Source organism: Peromyscus eremicus, chromosome 19 (assembly GCF_949786415.1).
Source record: "Peromyscus eremicus chromosome 19, PerEre_H2_v1, whole genome shotgun sequence".
Classification (NCBI taxonomy): Eukaryota; Metazoa; Chordata; class Mammalia; order Rodentia; family Cricetidae; genus Peromyscus; species Peromyscus eremicus.
This window is the reverse complement of record NC_081435.1, coordinates 32,896,199-32,922,909: the sequence shown is the minus strand read 5'-3', so window position 1 is coordinate 32,922,909 and position 26,711 is coordinate 32,896,199. Positions and strand designations below refer to the sequence as shown.

At 36.3% G+C, this 26,711-nt stretch overlaps 1 protein-coding gene across 3 annotated transcripts; it reads right to left on the bottom strand.

Annotated features, from left to right (window-relative positions):
• Window positions 1–747: 747 nt before the first annotated feature.
• On the bottom strand, window positions 748–26,711 carry Spink6 (serine peptidase inhibitor Kazal type 6). 3 transcript variants are annotated; one of them, XM_059246237.1, is made up of 6 exons: window positions 26,582–26,711; window positions 13,636–13,768; window positions 10,708–10,730; window positions 4,374–4,448; window positions 2,042–2,157; window positions 748–982 (listed from the first exon to the last, which is right to left on the bottom strand). In XM_059246237.1, the coding sequence occupies exons 2-6, from the start codon at window positions 13,691–13,693 to the stop codon at window positions 937–939; spliced, it is 318 nt and encodes a 105-aa protein (XP_059102220.1). In that variant the 5' UTR covers window positions 13,694–13,768; window positions 26,582–26,711; the 3' UTR covers window positions 748–936. The 3 variants fall into 3 exon arrangements, with proteins under 3 accessions (XP_059102220.1, XP_059102221.1, XP_059102222.1); XM_059246238.1 differs by lacking the exon at window positions 26,582–26,711 and adding an exon at window positions 26,461–26,563; XM_059246239.1 differs by lacking the exon at window positions 4,374–4,448.

The following is a 26,711-nucleotide window of genomic DNA, read 5'->3' as shown; positions in this document are numbered from 1 at the left end:
TGGATGAAAGTATCCAAGTGACTGGTTTCCAAGACTTCCATGCTGATTTCTCAGAATGAGATGAAAGTTACGCATGAAGACTGTGGATTTTCACAGAACAGAGTAGCTACATGGCGTATGACTAGCTTATCAAAAGGACTCTTGTACTCTTCAGTTTTCTTCTAATTGGAACTGATTTCTTTTAGTAAGTAACTAAATTGCTGTAAGTCTTTGGATTCCTAATGATTTATACATTTTCCCCATTCTACAATGAAGTTCTCTTTTCTTTAGGAGATTTGTTTTTCACATATTCTTTATTGAATAACCAACATTTGTTAAATATTCACTGTTCATTTTGAGCCTTTCTTTACTTCTTATTCAGAGTCCCTCATAATGTTTTCAGGAGGCCAAATACTTTGTATATTTAAATATTACACAGTTCAAATACTCTATTTCAAAGGTAGTTGAAAACAAACTCCATAGATGATCCATGTTTTGCTTTTATGTAAAATATCTTTACTGAAATTAAGAAGCACCAATATCTTGTGATCTAATATTATATAACATAATATAGAATAACATTGATATTAGCTTTATAATTGCCATGAGAATTCCAAAAGTGCAAGAGGGGAGACATTTTTGCAGGACTGCATTATGATGGACAGTGTATTTTGATGAGGGAAGCAGGGTTTTTCCTCAAATTAATGAATCAAGTGCAGTATTCTCTGCTATAATAGCTTGTTATATTAATCCCAGACCAACAGGTAATCAGTTCTGCAGAATTTACTTTATTGAAAAATTAAAGGCAATAGACCTATTGACCTACATAAGACCCACACAGAGAAAAAGTTGTTTAATTTTTTTTTTTTATGAATTTATGGGATTTGCCAGAGAAAAGTAAAAGCAGACGTCAAGGGAGAGAGGATAGGCAAGCTGCCACAAAACTCCAGCTCTAATTCAGCATTTCCCATGATGTTTCAGGTTGATCTTCCCAGAACTTTTCCTGTTCAGAAGGAAAGACAAATATACACTTAGTGCAGTTTCTTCAGTGTTTGTCGCATAGCCCACGGCACTTTTCAACATGGCAACACCCCCCGATTATTGGTTTCTGTTGGTATCTATACTGCTATTAGCAGAATTAATTAATTGAATCTCCTCATCTAACTGTGAAAAGAATGACTCTTAGCTGAATCTCAGCTTTTAATCCTTAGAACTTTCAATACCCGTTACTCATTGTTGAAGAGTGAAAGGTAGATGGGTGGAGAAATAATGCCAATAAAGAACAAATTATAGTTCCGTCCGTCCCGGCAGAACATTTAAGAAAATGAGTGAAAACTTGAAGCATTTTGCATTTTATAGCAGACTGCAGATGCAGGTTTTATCAGGTGCATGTCCTTCCATTCATTCAAATCTCATCCTAAACCCCAAACTTATGCTGAGAAAAATTTGCTATGAATTGCATAGATAGGTTACACATTAGAGTGTTAATTACATATTGAACTCAATATTGACATTTTAAACTATTTTTTTTAAGTAAGAAAAAGTGGGGCTAAAAAGATGGCTCAGTGTTTAAGAGCACTGACTGCTCTTGCAGAAGAGCCAGGTTTGAGAGTCCCAGAACCCACATGCCAGCTCACAACCATTTGTAATTCTAGTTCCAGGGAGTCTCATAACCTCTTCTGGCCTCCCTGGGCACAAGGCATGTACATGGTGCATAGACATACATGCAGGTAAACACCATAAAATAAAAATGAATAAATATTTAAATAAAATGAAATGATGGAAAACATAAGTATTATTAAAGGTAAATTGTTCTATGCAAGATGTATTACAAAGAAATCCCCAAATGCATTATGATAGGTACAAAGTAGTTAAAGTGTTTTGAAATAATTTGTTTATTAACTTTTGAGACATGTGTTTTTAATCCATTTTCTGGAAGTATATTTTTTTCAGTCTTCACAGGAGATATGGATAGAAAATACTGGGCTAGCTCAAGAAAATATTAGTCTAACTCTGGAAGTTTATGCTCACAAGATATAGGTGTGGTGGGAACAACACTTACACCATTGCCTTGCAGAAGGCACATTTATTTCCATATGTCTGGCCATCAGAGCCACAGAGTGGGTCAGATTCCCGAGTGCAGAAGGTCTTGGGGTCTCTGAACTCACCACAATTAATCTACAAATGGAAAAAGAGCATCACTAACATCATATCTAATAGACTAGTGACTTGGCCAGAAGCTTAACATAATGCATCCTGAAACAGATACTTAAATAGAGCATTTTATTTCATTGAGACTCTTTATTAAGACATAGGAACTTTGAAAAATATATTATTATACTTAAGCATAGATTAATAAGGTCTAATGCTGTAAGACATTTTATTCCAACATTAAATTGGTGTTGTTGAGAGTAGTTTTGAATAATACATGCCATTTCTTTCATAACATGTACTGTGTTAATGTACTCTAATAGTATGTCTGCATAATATCAAAACATGAATGATCCTTGCAGGGGAGTTTATAGGCAGTAATTGAAGTTTCTTAGTTTTTCCCATGAGCGCAATACCCTTTTATATACTGAAAACAAAATTCGAATGTTTTTACACTAACTTCCTCTAAGAATCTGTTTGTAGAATTTGAACTTTGCTGACTACTATAGTAATTTATTAATGGTCCCCTAAACTGCTGTGTTTAGAAGAGTCTTGAGGTTTCATTAGACTTATGAGAACATTTGTTATGTCTAATTAAGAACAGCTATCACGGAAATGCATGGAAGTATCTATGTTAACAACATATCCTATCCATTACACTAATCAAAAATAATGATTAGTAGCAGCAAGGTGATTGTCAATGCAAGAGTGATAGAATTAATATTTGGTGTACTTTTATTTTCAGAATATTAACAACTTGATATCCATCGATCAAAACTCCTTCAAATATCAGGAACAATGGAGCGATATTTACAGATAAACAGAGCTCAATCTTGTTCTACTTCCACTAAAATAATATCCTCATGCTTTTTGATATCTCCATAAAAGTTAATCATTTTCCAAGATATTGCTTCATTTGAACCTGCACTATCACTGAGAGCTATGTTGAGCTATATTGGACAGCAGGGAAAAGAGACAAGAGCAATTCTGGAATTGAGGGCCTTACCCATGCTTGAACATATTACTTTTCATTTTTGGGTCCAGAATTTCCAATAATCTATGTGTTCGAGAAATAATAAATCCTTATTGAAAGAATTAGACTCAATGTCACTTTGTATCCTTGACTACACCTATGACCAGGACACACAGATTTCATTAATATTGATGATCAATTTTAATGAACAATATAAATGTTATAGGTACTAAAATTGTATTGTATGAGAATTCCAGTTAACTGAGTATATTTTAGCTGTTATTGCCACAAGACAAACAATGGCTAACTATTTGAGGTAATAGGTATATTAACTTCACCATAGTAATATTTTATCTATGTTACCCTATAACTTCATGTTGTATATCTTATATACAAATTTATGTTTTAAATAGGATAGAAGTGAAGTCTATGAGGCTTGGCAAGAGGAATCCCTTGTTTAAGGTGGCAGATACCATTATATACTGACAAATTTGTCTGAATTTCGCATGGGAAAATCTTCAGTGAGATAGTCATACAATTGTGTTTGACAAATAAACATGTACGTCAAGTTTAAGGTGCTTGAGAGTACCAATTGCATATTTTTGTTGAAATTTGGCATCTTATATTGTTGAGGTGAGTGTGCCGTTGACCTTCCTCTCTGTGCTGAAATACAAACTTATCCTCTCATGTTCTTTCCATATCAATAATCTTTCTTTTAAATTTTCAAACAGAATTAAATCTAGAAAATCTGGAGAACAGTATATACTCAAAACACATTTATCTCAGAACTTTATGTCATTTAAATCGTTATCATACATGTTCACAGCTATATCCTGCGATGTGAATGTGAACTGCGGTGTTGTCTTTGATATTTCATTTGTTCCACAAATGCTCAATGAGTAACTGAAGTATTGAAGGCACAGCGCTGGATGCTGGTCCGGCAAGGAAGTGGTAATAAACAGCCTTTCAGCAAGCACACCATTGACTCTTCATTAGATAGGAGAGAAGAGATGATGTAACTGCAGCACAGTGTGTGGCAAACGCCAGAGGAGAAAAACACAGGTTGTGTACAAGTTGAGCAAAAGGCAGCTCAGCTTTTTGAGGTACTAGGTATATTAACTTCACCATAGTACCATTTTGTCTGCATTACCCTATAACTTCATGTTGTATACCTTATGCACAAATTTGTGTTTTAGAAATATGATAGTAGTGAAATACTTGGATCCAGAATCTCAGACAGTAAGGGAAACAAGCAAAAAAAGTCTCTTACTTGAAAGAGACGATGCCTCAACACACCTTTCCCTGGCAATCGGCCCTCTGATTTTGTGATCCAGCCTCTTTTGTCCTTTGGAAAGCAGATATAAAGACAGGTACTTGGGGAGAGTGTTCACTTTGAGTAATTCTCATCCTCCCAATCCTCCTCAAGCTCACCTATCACCTTCTCCTACTCATTGGGAAAAAAAGACTAGGAAGAGCAAAGGATTTTAATAAACAAATTCACACTTATCAGCTGGCATGTGAACAAGCTGCCTCAGAACAGATAGCTCTCACACTGCTAATTAGTGGATGCTTCAAGAGCCCTGCAGTGAGCTGAGAATCATGTTCTAGAACTTTCTCTATTGTTGGTTATATTATCTTAGGTGAAACAATTCCTGTGTTTTAAATTACTTCAATGAAGAAAGCATGCCTTAAACACCTGCCATGACTTGTTCTCAGATTCTCAGGGTCATCTTGGAGACCAAATATGGCACAGGAATTTGTATTGTTATGGTGGAATGTTCAAAATGGTCCTGGATTGCCTTTTTATTGGAGACATCTTCTTAAGGAGGCTGGGAGAGCTGTTTCCATTCATATAGCATGATCTTTTCCATCACTGGTGCTCTCCAGTGGCCTTTCTAGCTTACATGGTCTGAGAAGTAACTAGGACTTCTTTCAATAAAGCTGTTCTGTCTTTAGTTCTTCAGCTGGATGAGAAATATCATTTTTCTTGCCTCCATGCTTTTACTAGATCTAGAGAAGCCTCTGCAATGCTCTGAAAAGTTTAAGCCAGATCACTGGCATCAGAAGAACCTAGGGATTACAAAGGCACCAAATGCTAGTGTAGTTATCAGGAAACCCCTTCTATAAGGCAGCATGAAGGGGATAGGAGGAGACTGTAGCTCCCACCCCATGAGGAAAAACATTAAGGTGTGTTATTGGCATGCCTTTCTTCTGCCTGAATTCTTTCTTTTTAATTTGGTTGTAGACTCTTGAATGACTTCCAACCGATGGGCTTCTTAATGGAAGTCAAAGCAGATCTAGATTCGGGGAGATGGTAGGATTACCTTCTCTCCACTTAGGTTCCATTCCTGGAGCACTGGAGGAGTCAGGAGAACTTAAATGCCCTCTGAATCTAATGAAAATACATCCAAAGAGTCGTGCTTTGAGGAGGTTGGGCCCCCAAATCAAATTAGGCTGAGTTGGACTTGAATTTTGCTTCTCATACTTATTAGCTGCATTACATTGAGTTTAAATTTCTAACATATGCATCAAGAGGCTGGTAACACCTATCTAGTGGGATCAATGTAGTACCTCTTCCTACAAAAGCACTCTGTAAAATATCAAGTTCCACATGGAAGAGTGTTACAATGAACAGCAGCCAGGTAAATTGCATCCTATCCCAGAATTTTGGTATTATTGCTTCCCTATTTTAATGTAATTTATTTTAATGTTGTTTGGATTGCTTTCAGATTTAACAAGAAATACCATTCAATCTTCTTTGATATTTAAGACTGCTATGCATCGTTTATCCCAGTATTTTCTTCCCTCCCTCTCCCCCACCTGATCCCTCCTGTTTCTAAGACTGGAATTGGAGGTGGGGCATTTGGGATGAGGTAGAATCCTAGTGCAATGGAAACTTCATGAAATCTATGAGAGTAACCCTAGCCAAGACTCCTAGTATTGGGGGACATGGGAGCCTGAACGGGCCAACTTCTGTAACCAGGCAAGGTAAGGTCGCAAGTAGAGGGATTGGGACACCAATCTAACCACAAAATTTTCCATCTACAGTTTATCTCATCTGCAATGTTCTGGGCCTGGAGCCTAGCAGAATTATCATCAATGAGACCAGAGAGACTTCATCCAACAACTGAGGGGAGCAGATGCAGAGTCCCACAGCCAAGCATTAGGCAGACCTTGGGGAGTGCTGCAGGGAGGGGGGAGGGGAGACAGCGGAGGAGGATGGGAAGAACCAGAGGGGTTAGGGACACCATGAGAACACAGTCCACAGAATCTATTGACAGGGACTCATGGGGGCTCACAGAGATCAGGGAGCCTGTAAGGGTCTGACCTAGGTCATCTGCATATATGTTATGGTTGTATAGCTTGGTGTTCTTGTGGGATTCCTAACAATGAGACTGGGGACTGTCTCTGACTCTTTTGTCTACTTGTGGGACCATTTTCCTCCTACTGGGTTGTCTTGTCCAACCTTGATATGATAGTATGTGCCTGGTCTTACCATAGCTTCTTATGTAGTGTTTGGTAGATCTCCCTGGGAGAACTGATTTTTTTCTGAGGGGAGGAGGGGTGGTGGATCTTGGGGATATGGTTGGGAGGGGGGACTGAAAGGATGAGAGAGGGAAACTGCGGTCGGGATGTAATATATGAGAGAAGAATACATATAAAAAACTTCCAGGGTCTTGGATATCAAACTGAGTATCAGACTGCCCTCTTGTGGTTCTTCAGAGAACTGTTATCTCCTAAAAATTTTCAGGAATGGTATGACATTTTAGTACTTAGATTAGTAGTATTTACTGAGGCAATAGAATTGCTTACTTTCATTGAAATTTGAGCACATATGCTCATAAAGTCAACTAAAGACTAGGGATGAGTAACATTCTAATCATTTTGAGTTGACAAATCAATCCAATGTGGAAAATGATATCTTTTCCCCTTTGCTGAAACACATTTCCAGTCAATTCCAACTCCATCCTTTTATCAACTCCAGTCTTCTTAACCCATCACTCTCTAGACCAGTGATTCTCAACCTGTGGGCCATGACCCCTTTGGGGGATAAAATGACCTTTTTACAGGGGTCACCTAAGAACATTGGAAAACATAGATATTTACATTACAATTCATAACAGTAGCAAAATTAGTTATGAATTAGCATTAGAAAGGTTGAGAACTACTAGTCTAGACTAGCCTTCCACTTTTATGTGCCTCTATTCTCTTAGAAGTGATCGCCAAATGTAATGGTTATGAGAATACTTACTACTAATAAAATTTATACTAGTCTTTATGATATGTGCAACTCTTGATCACCAAAATCTTTTTAAAACTCCTAGATTTATATGTCAGTTCCCTTGTTCTTCAACTATTCCTTTTTGCTTTTTTCCTCCTTAATATTCCCTCTAAGAATATATATATATATATATATATATATATATATATATATATATATATATATATATGTGTGTGTGTGTGTGTGTGTGTGTGTGTGTGTGTTCTCAAATAATACTGATCCATCCCAGGCTTTTATTTTGGAATTTTCATTAATAATCAAATCTCTAATTGTCATATGTCTGAGGATTAAGACACCCCAATTACTGGTTTAATTCATAGTTAAGAATTGTTTATTTCCAAAGCACCTCTTCTTTTCCTCTCTACTAGACTTATATTCTAATTGTTCCATTTTCACGAAAGTGCCTCTCTTCAAATTCCTCAGCCTGCTCTCTGACTGAAGCCATCATTTTTTCCTTTAAAATGTCCTCTTTTCTTTCTTTCTCAACCTCACTTCTTTGCTAATTCCAATTTACTACCTGTAAAGGTCCTTAGCATTTCCTATCTGGACCAATACCATCAGTTCTGATCTATATAAGAGATTGCCTACTGGTATCAAATCATTTCTACATTTTGAGAAATGTTATTTTAAATTATAGTGTTCATCATATTTCTTGCATAAAACAGGATGACAATAATCATCACATCAGATTTGCTAAAGAATAGTACTGCTTGAAGCCTTTTACAGAGACTGCATGGAGGCTCTGTACTGCTAATTACAGCTGAGTCAATATGGACTCAGCAGTCCTGGGACTTGATTTCACCCACTTCCTGATGCTGAGAGACTTAACCTACATTCTCTTCACCAAGCTTGAAAGTTTTGTTCCATCTGTGGTTACATTGTGGATACTCTCTAATGCCTCCAAACTGCATTTACATATTGTCAGTACATTAATTGTAAAACCAAGGTAATTGGGAATATCCAAGAACATCAAAATCATCTTAGTAGTAGAATGCTGTGTTACAAATGTACTAAAATGAATCAGTCTTTATCTTAAAATGTAATAGTTATGCCAAAGAGCACAACAGAAAAAACAGTTGCTAGGGTCACACGTTTAAATGGCTCTTTAAGGGTAAAACACCCAAACTTCCAGCCTGGAGAGTGAAAATAATAGGAAAGTAGAAAACATTCCTTCTGTCTGGAGCTTAGGCTTGTCTGTCTGGTATGGTATTCATTACATAAACTAGGTTAGCCTTAAAATTAGATGATCCTCCTGCCTCAGCCTTCCCAGAGCCAAGGTTACATGTATGGGTGTGACAAAACACACCTCATACCACAAAGAATGGTTGCAGAAGAATGGGAAATTTGTAAAGACCTACAATTAGGAGTATGCACTATAATCTCCCAGAAGATGCGTCATGGACAAAATTCCTGGCATGGGAAGAAGGACTTGAGTGCTGGAGGAAACCTGCCTTCCCTTTGGCTCGGCTGGGTCTGACTTGAGCCAGCATGTTCCTACCATCAGTAATTCCTTCTGCCCCACTCTCCCTTTGGCCATGAAGAAGAAAGAGTACGTCCACTTGGGTGTGGTCTCAGAGGGTGGAACCTTCCTTGTATTTTATAGTTCTAAGGCAGCAGCCTTGGCAGTGCAGGTGTGGTTCACAATGATTCAAATATTTAGTTCAGGAAGAGGCTTTACATAGCACTGGACCTCAACCTTCATCTGAAAATGTGAAAATGGAGGTAATGTAAGGGAAAGATATCAACCAAAGCACATAATGAGTAACTGTGAATTAGATTTCATTCACCTTGACTGTCTTCAAAATGAGTACTTCACAGTCTGGCTTGGTTGCTCTTATTTTGTTTAATTGCTAGATTTTGTTCTGTGTTTGTATCATCTATCATCTATACAGTTGTTTAGAATGCAGATTTAAACTCCTTAACAATTCAACTGTTACTGACTGTCCTACGTGAGGATCTGTGTATTTAGAAAACATGCCAAGTGACCTTAAAGCAAGCAGACCACAAGACTTTGACTAATGTAAAAGAACAGAATAAATAAATGACAGATATTACATGAGCAATACAAAACACAATTAAACTCTCAGAAATGAAAATCCCAAGAAAGAAAGTGACCTAAAGGTTAATGAGAAAATTGGGGTTAAATTTCAGATTCATGTGCAATGCTTCTATTATCTTATTTTATAGCTAAATGGAATATGAAATACATTGGCTGAGTCTTAGGACCTTTGGGTTTGCTTCTAAGTTTAGTATAAGCTGTAGCATGACACTTATTTGAGTATATACATTTTAGGATATGCAGCTTCGTAGAAGGATACAAACACATATGAGTTGGTTATATAAATTACAAGACACCATCACTTTTAGATGAACCTTAATTTATCAGATGATAAAATAAATTCTTATGAATATAATGCACACAACAGAGTTAAAAGGTGTTTTTTTAACTTTTTTTTTGCATGCCTAGTCAGTTGGCAACACTGTCTGAAAAATTTGATGCCAAGAATTCTTGGACATGCAAAAATTTAAAGAGCTAGTCCCCGAATCAAGTTGAAATGCCCAACAGAAGGAGAAGGACCAGCAGGGCAAAGAACACTTGTTTGTAGAAGTTTTCAATAGTTAGATTTTAAAAAAAAGTACAGAAAAAAATGCTGTTGAATAAACCTAAGAGAAAAAAAACCTTTATGAAGAAAATCTATGATCAGTTTTAACCCCAACTTGCATTTAAATTTGAATTCTGCAGACTGTATATCCTTTATACACAAAATTATGGTCATTTCTTATTTTAGTAAACACAAAACATACAAACAAAAACCCCCCAAGACCTCTCTTCTAACTCTATTCGAGTGAGTTAATTACAGACCAGTAACTAATTCACATAGAATGTTTACAATTTTCCAAATGAGTTGCCTGGTTTGTGCAGTTTAATGATAACTGTAATTCTATGGAGTGAATTAGTGCCTAATTTTACAGCCATGGTATTTGCAATGTAGAGAACTGAGAAACTCTTCAGCTCAATCGCCTGGTTGCGTTGCAGATAGGACATAAACTTTATGTCACACCCATTCCATGTTTGTGTATAATTACAGCACCCTAACAATGAATAAAATACAGCTTTAAGCTCCTTTAAACTTAAAATTGTATACCATGAGAAAATGTAGTTTAAAATCTCATTGCTTCATCTGATTTCTCAAATTGGCCTTTCTGTTCACTCCCCCCCCCACCCCCGCTTCTTTTACAGCATAGTCACACCTCTTTTTAGCAATAGAATAGCAGCCATATTCTACCTAGGGCAGAAAAGTACAGACAAATGGGTACTCACCTTCCCTCCTTGACCAAAGGCACCTGAAAAAAAGCACAAATTCCAAACACTGTAATTTCTGAATGTGTAGAAGTCATGTACAAATTTAGCCAAAATATGCACACATCTTTCAGGCTGTTGGCCATGTCATGAAGCCTCAATATGTCTTATTTTCATGTCTGTTCACTTCTTAAGGAACAGTAGACTATGAAGGAACACATTTGTTGGGGGTTAGGATTAAGAGAATGATAAAAGTTTAAGAACTAGAGATCGCCGGGCGGTGGTGGCGCACACCTTTAATCCCAGCACTCGGGAGGCAGAGCCAGGCGGATCTCTGTGAGTTCGAGGCCAGCCTGGGCTACCAAGTGAGTTCCAGGAAAGGCGCAAAGCTACACAGAGAAACCCTGTCTCAAAAAACCAAATCAAAAAACAAACAAAACAAAACAAAACAAAAAAAAACAAAACAAAACAACAACAACAAAAAACCCTAGAAATCAATGTCACAGGTTTGGCTTCGCTTTTTGTTTACTATGGGAATGACTTTATCATCTTTGGTTGTACTTCATAGAAGTGGAGTTGGAAAGAATCCCCTAACCAAAATGCCAAGATGCAGTCCTTGTCTTTCCTGTCAAAAGTGTGTGTCACGGACACTGGGGAAGCTGGCTGTTTGCTGAACTCAGGATTGCTTTTCTGTCCTTACTGAAACTCAATTTTAAATATATGACCCAAATGCACATCGTGAAAGACCAATCCTTCCTCTTTTTATGACTCATTTTTTATGTCTTCTCTATTTCTCTAAATTTCTGAAGATGGGTCCCTATATAGTCTCCTCATGCTCTTCTTCCTTCTTAACATTAACATCCATGGTTTTAGATGTGTGATGCTTTTGGTGCAGCTGAGAATGTATCAACCCCTTTCATGTATGTAAGCCCAAGACTTATTCAACGAGGAAGAGGAAGTACAGACAGATGCTACTGCCAACATGGGCCAGTACTCAGGCATGACATGCAGATGTCCTTCCAAATGCAGGGTATTAATGGTTGTAGGAGAATTCGCAACTTTTATATTTTATAAGGGCCTCACTGTCTCTTTATGAGCTTTTCCAACAGCACTGACTCATAACCGGCAGAGTCAGTGATTATTATGAGTACAAAGCCTTCTGCTACATTCTTTGAAAGTTACGTTATGAACCCAGACTTGCCTAGGACTCTGCATTTTGTAAATCCTGTCAGTGATTTTTATGGTCTTGGAAAATTATTACAGTTTTCAGTCAATGTTTCCCTTTGAAAAATCTATACTGGGAAGAGGTAAGATTTGTCTACTGTTGCGTATTTAGGAAATGGCAAAGCAGGAGCAAGATTCATATTGACAATACTTAAGAAAAATTACTCTTTATTGTATTTTAATTATGGCATTAATACAGGCATTCATTTAACATTTATTGTGTCCCAACTACTATGTCAAGCTCTTTATATCAATTTTCTCATTTAAGTCTCCATATAGGAGTAATTATTCTATATTTTCATTTAACATATGAAGAAAAGAAAACTCAAATGTTAGAGCTGAATGATGGAAATGCTAGGACTTAAATTAACTTTCTCAGTTCCAGTATTAGCTTCCTTGAACATGTTACCCCCATAAATGACATCTGATGTGTCTAGGAAGCATCCATGCTCTGGAGAACTCAGGACATTTGTACAGTAGATCTTGTTAAAGTAAGTTTATCTCTACAAAGATAAGCTACAAAGGATGACAATTGACTTCAGGGACTAAATTTTAACATAAGTCCAACTTTCTGCTGCCTCACAAAATGTTTTTGAGTGATTTAATTTTAAGTCAGAGGTACTCAGCAATGTTACAGGAATCTTTCATCTACTTTTAATATGTTCTTTTTACAAGAATTTGTTTCTGTAACTATGACTAACTAGAAGGAGCTTTCTCTATCAACTTAATTTCATTAAAATTAAAAAAAAAACTTCATCAACTTGAAAACCTTGATGGCAACAAAGTTTATCATCTACTGTCCCAGAAAATGGAACATCATCCATGGAAATCCACTCCTTACCCCAAGCCGAGCTTAGTCTCATCTCTTTTCATTCACATAGCAAACAGTATCTAAGAGGATACATAGGACACCAGTGGGAAAGATAGAACTGACATGGGTCAATTTATCCAGATGGACACTATGTCCACTTACTGACAGATAAAGAAGATTCATCAAGGATTCCTTTGGCCTAGAAATGTAGTCTTTTCATTTCCAGATGAATGTTACTTTACAGTGTGACTTTGAACCACCTCAGTTGATAAAACACATATCTATTGCTCATTCAAGTGGTCCAAGATATTGCCTGCTCGAGGAATAATTATCTTTTCTTGTTGCATATGCTTCTTTTTTTCCAAAGCTCCATAACTTCTTTTCAAAGATTCCTATACTGAGTTTATACCCTCCCCTTCCTGTTTCAATTTCAGTTTCTTGAGTCTCTTTGAAATAACAAAAAAGAACAGGAAAGTTTTTCTGAAAAGCCAAGATTAGTTTTAAGGCCACTTATTCATCTTCTAGACTTGTACTTACAAATAAGCATCAACTGTGATGTCTTTAGGACTTCAATAAAAATTACACATTTCTATCGACTTGGTATAATTTACTTTTCTGCATAACAGTTTATTACATGAAGAACAAGGTTATGAACTCCTTATAGGAGAATCAGAGATAATCTATAGCAGCCCTTAGTGCAAGCCTAGAGCAAAACATATGCTCTGGGAATAACACTTCTTATCATCCTTACCAGCATCATTATCATCATTACTGTTACTATCATTATCATTATCATATTCTTTCTTAACTGCTTTCATATAAAATCATTAGCATTTTGAAATCTGAGGAAGATCTACACTTCTCCTATCTGGTTCCATGTAACTATGGGATGTTAATTCTAGGGAAAAACTTACCTGAGAAAAAGCAGAGAAGAGCCAGAGAGAGGAGCAGAAAGACACCTGCTGTTTTCATGGCGTCAGTTAGCTCACTCAGATCAAGGCTGCTTTGCTCAGCTTAGGTTCTCTGTCAAGACACTTCCCAAGAAACCTAGAATAAACACTCAGACTTATATATATAGAAAGAGACAGCGTTAAAGGAGTTGGAATCTCCACCTTCTTTATAAAAATCTCCTTCTAAAACCATGTGCAGTCCTGTACACTTTAGGCGTTTATGAGGATCATCACCAGCTTAAAGAAATGCCTCATGCGGCCCATCAATCTTAAGAAGGAAAACAATTATGTGAGTCGCACCTTAGATCTTATTAGTGGAGGATGCTATTTTCTTTCAGTAACCTACATTTTCCTAACAACCAATACATCCCCCTGCTTATTCCCTCCAAGGCTCCACTATATTAAAGGGATGACTCACAGATGGCATTCTACTTCTCCTTATGTCTCTTTCAGACAGGTCCTATGTGTCTGTGGTCCAGATGAGTAACCACAGCGGAATGGAATTCCTGGGTGTAGCTTGGATATTTCCAAGTCTTCAAGATGTACTTGAAGGAGAGAGGTATTCTTCATTGTCACCAGAACTTCATCAGAATGAACATTTCAGAGCAGGAATAAGCTTGTCAGTTTAAAAATCACTGCTGCAGCCAAATGACAATGATTTCCAATTTTTAAGTTAAAAACAAGTCAATGTATTATTTTCATTTTGTTAAAAATATTGAGAAGTTACTGCATTGAGAATTCGAAATATAGAATATGGAATATGTTCTTAATTCTTCAAAGTAAAAGTGAAAGTTATAATGGATAGCCTTAAGTTTAAAATCTTTGGTAATATGTCTTTAAATAAGTTAAATGAATTTAGTAAGCATATGACATATCAAAGAGTAAGATGCTATTACTTTTTACAGAGAACAGAAATATGAACAAAGAGAAAGTTATAGTCATAGTTGGAAATTCTGCCTTGAGACATTATGTGCTGTTTAAAATACACTCAAGTAAATTATAACAAAATAAAATATAGGAAAATTGTGTAAAATATGGCCAATTGAAACATGGGGTATTGGTGTAATCTATTCATAAATAAGCTATATGTTGTATGTCAAATAATTTCTTTTCTCTTCATCATTTAAAAATGTATAAATCACGTGTACCATTTACCTCAAGACATTTGATTTCCTTTTGAAAATTACTTGAAAATTTAAAATTGATAGCTTCAAAAGCTAAGATAGATCTTATGTCTTTCAAAATAATTGGTAGAATCTATTGGATTTGATAGTCAGAATATTTCATCAGTAGGAATCATAATTGTGACAAAAGTAATTATTTTCATAGCTTTTCTGGTAATTATAAGAAAAGAACAATGAGGATGAAAAAAAGTCAATTTTGGTACAAAAATGTTACCTTGCATAAACTTTGACCTAAGTTAATATATTAGTGATTCACCTAAAATGTGAAATATAGCTGCTTGAATTGTTTTTTTTATTTTTGAGACAGGGTCTCACTTATGTAGCCCTGGCTGGCTTGGAACTTACTATGTAGACCAGGCTGGCCTCGAACTCACAGAAATCCAACTGCTTCTGCCTACTGAGTGTTAGGATTAAAGACACTTGCCATCATGCCTGGCTGGATTATCATAAATATTATTTTCTCTGTTTTCCACTCAACCCAACTACACAGTGCTTTTATGCTTAATAACTCCATGGTATAAAGTGCAAACATGAGTTTTGCTTCTAGATATGTGCATGCATATTCTTATGCCATATATTATATGATTTGAGGAAGATTCATTAAAGTCTCAGTCTTAATATTTCCTGGAAGAAAGATCTAGATGTGTAGCACAGACAAGCCTCAAATTCATGATCCACCTGCCTCACTCTCCTGAGTGCTTGGGCCCTAAATATGTGCTATCACACCTTGCCATACTCTTTAATAGCAGTGGGGAGTCACATTCAGGTATCTTATGCATCTTTATTTGTTTGTGACAGAAATGCCTATAGGTCTCTTTGTTGTTTTTGTTTTTGTTTGTCTATTTTTCATTCGGCCTTTTAATTTGCTTAGACTTGATCAAGGTGAGTGATCTCTCCTGGCTTTGTATGAATTATCTATAAACACAGCATCTTGGAAATCATCAATGTCACTTCAAAAATATTGAAAACAATGAGTATTCCATTAACTTATCTTCAAAATTACTATTGATATCTATTTATATCAATATTCATTTTTATGACATAGCAATAAGATTCTCACCTTTGAGAAATGTTTGGCATGAATATGTTTTTAATAAAAAGTACATGGATTACCTGTCACTCTGATTATTTCCCCCTGTTTATTATCATATGTTTTGATCCTAGCTGAGTGTGAAACTCTCCTGAAATAAAAAGGTTTATAGTTTCCCTTTTATTTATATTATATCCCTATTCACCAATTTTAACCATAGTGCTATCTTTGCTTGGAATATTATTCTTATTTTCTTCAAGATAGGTGAATGACTTCATTATGTAGAGAAGTAAAATGACTTGCTACTGCTAAAATGGTCAGATACTATTATAAGAGTTTACACAGTCTGTGGGTCAGAACAGAGCATCAAAGAAATTTTCAGTAGATGTAAGAGAATTCAACACACTCTCTCTCTCTCTCTCCCTCTCTCTCTCTCTCTCTCTATATATATATATATATATATATATATATACACACACAATATGTATATACAAACATATACATACATGTTTAATGCACATATATGTATATAACAGTGGGGCCACACCCTAATAAAAAATTAGCTCTCTTTCTCTCACCAGTTATCAATCACCAAAAGCTCCTCAGCTCAAGGTGGGACTTCCCACTTCACCCTCACGCTGATATTTTGTCCAATTTGAGTTTACCCAGGTCTTGTGTCTCCTACTACAAACTCTGTGCATTCATATATGCAACTTCCCTGTTGGGGCTGAAAAAAATACTATTTTGTTGTGGTCATCCACTGCCTCTTGTTCTGGTAGTCATTCTGCCAACTCTCCCACAATGTTTCTGAAGCCTTTGGAGGAGGTAGTGTGATACAGAGGTCCCATTCAGGACTGAGAATTCCACAGCCTATTATTCTTTGCCCCATGACCAGTTGTGGAACTTTGTGTTAATCTACATTTACTTCAAAGAGAAGCTTCTGTGATGAGGCTCAAGAGATGAACTCATTTAGGAATATAGTGATAAGTTATTAAGATGAAACGTGCCACAAATGTTGGTGTGGATTTGAACAAAAGAGAATATTTGTTAATAACTGGTAAGATTATAAGCTCATGCAGCCACTGAGCCAATCAGTGCAGTAGTTCCTTTTCTAAAAGTTAAAAATACATCTACCAAGCGAAACAGCTGTACCATTCCTCAGCATATACCCCAAAGACTTTATGTCCTATTGTAGAGATACTTGCTCATCCGTGTTCACTGTTACTCTATTTAAAATATCCAGAAAATGAAAACAGCCTAGATGCCCACAAATCAATGAATGGATAAATAAAAATTTACATAATAGAATATTATTCATCTGTTAAGAAAAGCAAAATTATGAAACTTACAGTTAAATGGATGGAGCTAGAAATAGTCATTCTGTGTGAGGCAACCCCAGCTTAGAAATATAAATACATGTTTTCTCTCATTTGTGGATGTAAGCTTTGAATGTTTTAATATGTGTGTTTCATTTGGAATACTCACAGAGGATAGGAAACTAGTAAAAGCACAGGTCAGGACTCAAGGGAAGAAAGCTAGAACAAGTGATATGAAGTGGTAAGGAGTAATAATGGAACAGGAAGGGTTAGGTGGGATGGGGGATGGGAAGCAGAGTACAGTAGAGAAAACAGAGAGGAATAAATAATACTAAGAACCTTCTGGAAAACACATATGAAAAACTTCTATGCAGAAATTTCCTAAACTATAGACCCGTACATGTATAAAATGCGTCAAACTAGAATTATTCTATATTAGGGAAACAATGTTATAACTAGACACTGCAGGATCACAGATAAAAAAGTTCACTGCCAGTCGTGGATGACCTCTATTAGAGTTGTTGGCCAGTGAGTTCTCATAGATCCCCAAATCTTGTTGGCTATTGCCGTTACTCTTGGTTACTCTCCAGAACAGATGGTAAGTCCCTGTTGCTGAAGACACCACATACCAGAGTCAGAGAACATGGAGAAATCAAGCTGTTGCTGTCTGAAAGCTTCATTGCTACCAGCTAGCTTTCATAGTGCTGGAATGTGCTATTCATACTATCAGAGAAGAAAAGTAATCATCACTCTTATCGAGTTGTAAACACTGTGAACTTCAGTAATGACTGGCCTGGCAAGGTCCATCCACTGAAGCAACCACGGCATGCATATCAAGGGAATGAACCACCTTTTGGTTGGGTTTGGAACCCACACCTGGCACCATTATAATGTCAATATCCTGATGTTAGATAGGTCATAGGCCTAGTATTAAACTAACTGCCTATGGTATTCTTTACTTTAATCAGTGCGTGCCTAAATTCTACATACTAAATAAACCAAAGTCCGTATTACAGTACTTTCCTTAGAACATTCATTTTCAAAGGCAAATGTTCTGAAGTGATATTATCAAAGTTAACACTGGCTTAATAAATCTTATTTTACCTACAAAATGGTTTTAAATTATTTCAAAATAGCCCATGCCTTGGCCCTGGTGTGGTGGTGTGTGCCCTTAATCCCAGCATTTGGGAGGCAGAAGCAAGCATATCTCTGGGAGTCTGAGGCCAGATTGATCTATGTAGCACATTCTGAGACAGCCAACACTATAGAGTAAGACCTTGGAAACAGTAGACGATGACTTAAAAATTTTAATATAAATATATAATATAACATTAAGAAACTATAAATAAGACAGAAGCATTCCTAAAAGTATTGGAGTCCTTAACTGCAATAGCAAGAGTTAGCTGGTGGTCAGGGGAGCCTGCCTCTTCTAAATCTGCTTTAGCTCCATTTGCTTGCCCTATTTGTTACAGATCACCGAAAGGTTGAATTTGACATTTCCCCCCTAATTTTCACCTGTTCTTATATGTGAATATGTAGGCAACCAAAGTCAAAATTGAAGGTCAGCCTTTTGCAATTTCTGTATTTTCAGATTACAATTCTCTTTGTGTCTAATTCCTGTAACCTATAGCATTCATTTCTATTCCTTCCCCTCCTATCTTCCCTTCTGTTCTATTTCATTAAGATCAAGGTATCATATATTTCATTAAATTACTTTATCCATAGTAGAAATCATGTTACATCATACTGTTTTCTGTATGTAGAACTTCTAGAAATTACTCAACGTCTTGAAACTCAGCATATTTTGAGAAAAAATTCTATTTCATACGACCATCTCTTTTGTCTCAATTTATTTTATATTTTAATTTTTATGCTAAATTGTTTTTTATGTGTTTCTATTTATTCTTGATTTACTTATTTATATAATTGAGATAGATTTTCATTTTAGATTCATACCATCTAACTAGGCTTTACTTATTTTCTTCCTTTCTTTTTTTTTTTTTTTTTTTTGGTTAGGAATTGAACCTAGTATCTTGTGCACATCAGGCAAACTCTCTTATCAATGGACTACATCTTCAGCCTTTTTAAAGAACTTATGATCTGTTGCATTTTTATTACTAACACTTTGTTTACTGGGGATTGAATATGGGGCTTGAAAAGGCTGAGCATGTACTCTACCACCATACTAAACCTCACAGCATCTATCTATCTATCTATCTATCTATCATCTATTTATTTACTTATTTCCATACTTACTTATGTTGACATGTTAGCTATTGAAGCCAGGAACTTGTGCATGCTATCCAGAAACCCTAGTTTGGAGACAGTAATTTATTTCTAGAAGTTTAATATATATATATTAAACTTCTTTAATATATATATATATATATATATATATATATGATGCTTAAATTTCTGATTTTAAAATCTAAATATTTCAGCTTGGCATTAATTCAGAATATATTCAAGAAAAGACTATTTTAATATAGGCTTAGAAACATAATAAAGGGAGTATACAATCTTTAGATTAAAAAAATAGGTAAAAGTAATTTTTTTCTTTTTTAATGAGGTAATTAGACTGGTAGACTTGTATAATATAATAGTTTCATAATGGACTTGACCTTCTGCAAGGCATTAGATAAGGACTCCCATGATATAACTGTGAGTGAACAAAGATAGATAAGGTGACTACAATAAATAATAAGAGCACTGGATCAGTTACTCCATTCATTACTAGAATAGTGAATGAAACTTGGAGGAACAAACGTCTGAGGCAAGTAAATCCTTTGTAATAGACTTAAATGAAGACAGAAATCAGGCTTTAAAATCTTCCTTATGGCTCATTTTCTTGACTTAAATAGATAGACTTTAATTTTGTTTTCTTCATTTTGTGCAGTCTCAGTACACAGAGGTCTTTTGGCCTGGACATAGAATCTTATTTTTGAGCTTTGCATAAAATTTATTAATGAAAATTTTCAACAGAGTGAAGGCAAGGGCACCCACAATGCTATAAAAATAGTCTAGGTGGTCTTCTGGGAGCACACAGAAAAGATTTGAAAAGAGGATCTCACACAGATATTTACACAACCCCACTCATGGCAGATTTAGTCATAATAGCTGAAGCACAAAAGAAATCCAAGTGTCCGTCAATAGATGAGTGGGTAGGCAAGATGTTGTGTATGTCCCCCCCCACCACACACATATACCCACAAGGGACACAAAAAAGGGATGGTATGATTCTACTTTTAAGAAATAGTTATAATACTCAAAAAGCACGTGCACAGAAAGTAAAAGAGTAATTTTCAGGGCCTTAAAGAAAGAGTAATGGGGCTTACTATTTGATGAGTATAATAGCAATTGTAGGGTGTGAAAGTTTTCCAGGGACAGGGCATAGCAAATGCCTGCATGACAAATATCTGTGAAGATAATGAACTAACTGTTAAACTACACACTTAAAATGGTTAAGATGGTGTATTACATGTTACAAATATTTTTGTATAAGTTCTGAAAGGTCCATGTTGGGAAGTAGAGGAGGTTCAGGAGGATGTGGCTGGTTCCACTGTCATGGCCATTCACCTTCCCCTTTCTAGAACTTTAATCACTGGGATCTACAGAGACTTGTTCTGAATTGCTTTGATGCTATTTACTGGCTGCATCATGTTTGGTAGCTTCATTTACAAGATAAGACTATAATGATTTGATGGGGGAATGTCTTTCTGTACCATGCGAATATGTGTTTCTCTAATTAGTTGATAAATAAAGCTGTTTGGTCTATGGCAAGGCAGCTTGGAGGCAGACAGGAAATTCAAAGAGAGAGACAGAAAGAAGGAGAGAGGAGATGTCAGTGAGCCTCCCAAGGAGCAACATGTAATGGGATGCAGGTAAAGCCACGGAACATGTGGCGATACATAGATTAATAGTTATGGGCTAATTTAAGATATGAAAGCTAGCTAGCAAAAGGCTTGAGCCATGGCCATGCAGTTATAATTAATATATGCCTCTGTGTGTTTACTTGTGTCTGAGAGGCTGCAGGACTGCAGGGTCGTGGGGCCCAGGCAGGACTGGAGAAACTTCAAGCTACAATGATTTTGACAGTAAATTATAAATTGGTATTATTTTTCTTTTAAATCTACCAATTTACCCAAATGATTTATGACCATCAATGTTGTTGAAGCAGACATGCTGTCTTTTAATATGTCTTAATTTGTTAACCTTTTGATGAACTTATCTAAAACAGTCCTAATTTTATATACTGTTCTTTGAAGACTGAGTGGTTTTTATAGATTAGTCTGGGTTCTGTTATTCAACATCCTCACAGCAATTTGCATGTATCTTGGATGTTTTACTTATAACATTGAGTTATCCCATACTCAAGGGATCTCACAGATTAGCAAATCGGGTATAGGCAATATGCACCAATATAAAGCAATACTTTCAGAAAAAAATGTTTTTCAAGATGCCATTTATGCTTTATGAAAACATAAAGAACTAATTATTTTTGCTAAAATGGTGCCCAGAGATAAGGTTCAATTAATAAATAAGCAAAAGACACAGTTGCACAATTGTCATTTTTGAAAGACATAAGGGTTCTGTGGCAAAGTGTGACTGGAGTAAGTAAAGATGATGGATGACGCTGAAGAGGAGGGTTAACAAGCTAGAACCGTGCGGGAGGCATGCGGATACAGGGAGACTCATGGTTACATGAACACCAAATAGTTCAGCAGTCTGGAACACAGGACACTTGGCAACAATGAAAAATCAGTTGCCACTAGCCAGGACCAAATAGATCCAGCATTGCCATGCCAATCACAGAGTGGACATTAGACCTCAGTAAAACGAGAGACCCCTTGTCATCGGAAGCACTAGGAAGGAAGTCTTGCTGGCATTCTGACCTGCCTCCCTGAGTTGTAACACTGAGTCAGCCTTTGGAAAGTGTGATGAGGATAAACAAGAGTAAATTGCACAAAGGTAACAATGTGGAAAAAAGGAAACAGCCCATTTAAATGACTGGCTTTGCCCAGTCCCTTTGAAGCTTAATTATAACTATCAGAGGAAGCCTCTTAAATGCTTGCTAAGACACAGCAATGTGAGGAGGGGAAAGTTTGCCAAAGGATTTTAAAGTCTCCTCCGGGAAGCAGTACTGCCCATGTCAGGTGGTTTAGCTCAAACAACTCTTTAAGAGGTTTGCCTGAATCTTCAGAAAAATAAAAATAAAAAGATACTGTAAGAATTTTTATACATAAGATCTTAAAAATCCCATTATGTTTTACATACAAATATTTTTCCAAGCCTGTGAATGCTGGTCCAGCTAAGCTACCCCAGGAAACAGTGGAAGTGCCTCTCCACGGCTTGACAGAGTATAGACAGTGAGGCCAATGAGCTTCGGCTTGAGAGTCAATGCTTCTCTCTGACCCTGCACATTCAAATCCAGCCTTAGCTTCTGTTTCCTTCCAAACACAGAAGCTCCAATCAGGAGACTTCTGAGTAAGCTCGATTTGTCTTTTCATAAACTTTTGCTCATTTATATTTTTGTCCATCTAAAGTACATTTTATAAGGTCTAACTGCCAGATTCTGACTCAATTTCCTATGTACTACAAAGCAATGCATATTCTAAAAGGAGTCCCACAATTAATCAAGGTGGGAGGACCAACAACCTTTTTGACTTAAACATGTTTCATTTTACAGCCGATGGGAGCTCCAAGACAAAGAGCTACAGTCAACCAATGGCTGCTGAGAGAGGGAGAATCAGTTCTGCATCCCCAACATCCCAGGAATGAGCTCCCTAATTCCAAGTAGTCAGACCTAAACACATGCATATATGAGCAACACTAAATGGACTCAGCAGGTTTTACATACATATGTATATGTATATGCATGTGTGTAAAACCTAGTAGGTTTTAATGTATATGCAAATAATAAATAAAATATAAGCGTATGTGAGTAATAAATAAAGACAAGATCACAAATGTGAGAGGGAGTAGGAGGCATGGGAGGAATTGGAACTGAGAGAAGAAGGAGTTAAAATGATGTAAATACCATATCATGTACGAAATTCTCAAAGAAACAAGAATATTAAGTAAAAACAAAAAAACAAAAAAAACTTTAGAGTGAGCTTCCAAGGCAGTATCAGCAAATATAATGAATTTGTGGGCAGAGCTAAGAAGGTTTTGAGAAAACCCTTAGTAGAAAGCCTGACAATTTTGATAAGATTATTGGAGAGAAATTAAATGAGAAGGATGACAATATCACAGAAAGCTGGAGGAAAGCAGCCACCTTTTCAAATTAGTGGATGGAATGTTTAACAGCACTGAGGTTCTGCAATGGCTTGGAAAATAAGAGCATTCATAGCCAGTGAAGTGGTAGATCTTGATGGTGACATTTCTTTGTCAATTATTGGAAGGATCACCTGATTTCATCATCCTAGAAAGTTCTCAATCAGACTCTAAAGAAAATGTGGAGGACCTGTATTTTCTGGGGTTGAAAGCATCATCACTTCACAACCTTAATTAGGCCCCAACCAAAAACTAGGTTGCTGCCAGAAAATATATTAAGGTAAGGAAAAATCTGTACTTAGAACTACCAAATCCTTTTAAACTTTAGACCAATGGTTCTCAATCTTCCTTATGCTAGGGCCCGTTAATACAGTTCCTCATGTTGTGATGACCCCTTAGCTACTTCATAACCATAATTTTGCTGCTGTTATGAGTCATAATGTAGATATCTGTGTTATCCTATGTTTTAGGAAATTCCTTTTGGAGATCAAACTACCCACATTGAGAACCACTGCTTTACCAATTTAATGTGTTTCCTCAAGGACCTTTAGGACTAGACAGAAAATCATCTAAGCATTCTGATTGTACCATTTAAGCTTTTTCTCTGAAGTAATGCACATTTTATACCACAGCACCTGCTTAAACAAGAGAAAAAAAAGTCATGCAAGCTACTCAACAAAGCCCAGAATAAAGTCTGCATGAAATTGACAGCATGGATTTAGTCTTGAGAAGGCAATAGTGGAGAAAACAAGGTCAGGCTATAGTTAGTAGTTAGTCTGTTAAGTATAATCTCAGTAACTTCATTATGATGAAATTGATCTATGACAAGCTATGCATAATTCAAATGTGCAATTTGAAAAATTTGAAACTTTGTACACCCTTTAATGCAACAGCAGCAAAATTAACATATCCATCATTTTTTTATGTTCTGTAATCTTCACACAACCATTAATTCACTTTCTGTGACTCTAAGTTTGAGCTTTTAAGAACTTATGTGAGTAGACTCACATAGGATGGACTCTTTCTTGTCTGATTTCTTTCACATAGCAAAATAATTTTGAGACTCATCTCTGTACATTTCAGGGTCTTGCTATACATGTATACTTTTTTAGATGGAGCATCTATTCAAAACTGTTGTGCATTTATGGCCAGTTGATAGTTTTTTCTTCTTAACTTTTGAAAGGATTATGTCCAAACCAAATGCAAGTTCTGTTTTATATTTGCACTAAAAATTTATAGTTTTAGAATTTAGCTATGAATTTAAATTCATTATCTACACCTGTATGAGTATAATTTGTTCCAACATTTATTGAAGATTATCTTGACTTCATTGAATTACTTTTGCACATTTTATTTTTAAAAAGAAATACTTTCACGTGCATGGATCTATTGCTGGACTCTGTCTCTTTGGTCTACTTAAATATCTTAATTGTAGATCCACACCCTTTCAATTACAATGGATTTGTAATTAGGTCTAAAAATTGGCAAATGCTTTAAAACTTACTTCTTTTTATCAATGTTGTTTAGACTATTGTAGAACTCTTATATTTCTATGTGCATGTTTCAACGGATTGCCAACTTCTAAAAATAATAGTACTGGGATATGACCTCAGATTGCATTGACTTCACAAATTGAGTTGGAGAAATGATATCTTGGCAATAATAAATACTCTTACTCACAAATAAAGAATATATTCTCATTTAGTTACATCATTAACTTCACTATAACTTATTTTTAATATATAAGACATGCACAATTTTCAACAGATATGTTCCTGGCATTTTCTATTTTTGATATTTTAAAGACAGTGTCCGAGAAGCATCATTCAGCAAATGATGGGAGCAGATAGCAGATGCAGAGACCCACAGCCAAACAGTAGGCAGAGTCAAGGGAACCCCACAGAAGAAGGGGAAGAAGAATTGTAGGAGTCAGAGGAGTCCAGTACACCACTAGAACAGGGCCCATAGAATCAACTAAGCAGAGCTCATAGGGGCTCACAGAGACTGATGTAACAAACACAGACCCTATATGGGTCTGAGCTAGGTCCTCTGCATATATCTTAGGATTGTGTAGCTTGGTGTTCTTGTGGGACTCTCAATAGCGGGAGTGGGGGCATGTCTCTGATTCTTTTGTGCAGTGGAATAATCCTTCTGTACACTGTGAAATATGTATTACTCTAATTGTTAATAAAAAGCTGATTGGTCTTTAGCTAGGCATTATTTTTGAGCAGAGAGAATGCTGGGAAGAAGAAGGGTGGAGTCAGAGGAGTAGTGAGCAGATGAAGAGAGAGGCAAGATGGACATGCCATCATATTGAGAAAAGTTACCATTGAAAATGTAAGAGTTAGCCAGTAACAAGCCTGTGCTATTGGCTGAGAGCATTTATAATTAATATTAAGCCTCTGTGTGGTTACTTGGGAGCAGCTTTTGGAACAGAAACTTCCTTCTACACTTTTGACTGTGCTTGGGACCTTTTTCCTCCAACTGGGTTGCCTAGTCCAACCTTGATATGAGGGTTTGTGCCTAGTCTTATTGTAACTTGTTTGGTTGATACACCTGGGAGGCTTGCTCTATGTTTTTGAAAGGAAATGGAAGAGGAGTGAACTGGGGGAGAGGGGAGGTAGGGGGATAGGTTGGGAGGGTTGGAGGGAGAGGAAACTGCAGTCATGATGTAATGTATGAGAGGGAAAAATGATAGTCGATGTTTTACATAAACTTTTGATCATTTGCTTTTACTGAATAGAAATTTGACTTTGTTTGAGAAGGCAATGAATGCTACACACAGAAGTCTAGGATGGGGGGGGAGTATGTGATAAGAATGGAAATGTTAGCAAAGGATTATCTTCAGTTAAAATGGAGGCAGAGTCTTCAATGATCAAACACACAGCCTGATGAACATAACAGACAACCATACATTACACATTTTAAATTTTCTGGAAAAGTAGATTATAAATATTTACAGCATAAAAAAATACACCCTCTATACCTAAGCCTCATGGAGCATTGAAGAAGAGGAGTGGAAAGATTTTAAGGACCAGAGGACCAGGCTATCTGCCACAGCTACTGCCATCTGTATATAATAGGAAATTGCATCCATGAAAACTTGCCAAAGTCCAGATCCAGCGGGGTTCTACGCAGCAGGATAGATGTGTGAAGTTGGTGAATAAACGAAGAGTCTGATAACCTTTCAAACTCTCTGTCCAGTCTTTCAAACTGAGGGCTCTGACTATCTCAGGC

Excerpts from the sequence above, each read along its gene's own strand:
- Spink6 (XM_059246237.1), bottom strand. The coding sequence starts at position 13,693 with ATGAAAACAGCAGGTGTCTTTCTGCTCCTCTCTCTGGCTCTTCTCTGC. Across the intron at positions 10,731-13,635 it reads TCTTCTCTGCTTTTTCTCAG|GTGCCTTTGGTCAAGGAGGG; the intron begins GTAAGTTTTTCC and ends GCTTTTTTTCAG. Across the intron at positions 2,158-4,373 it reads TGAGGCATCGTCTCTTTCAA|ATTAATTGTGGTGAGTTCAG; the intron begins GTAAGAGACTTT and ends TTCCATTTGTAG.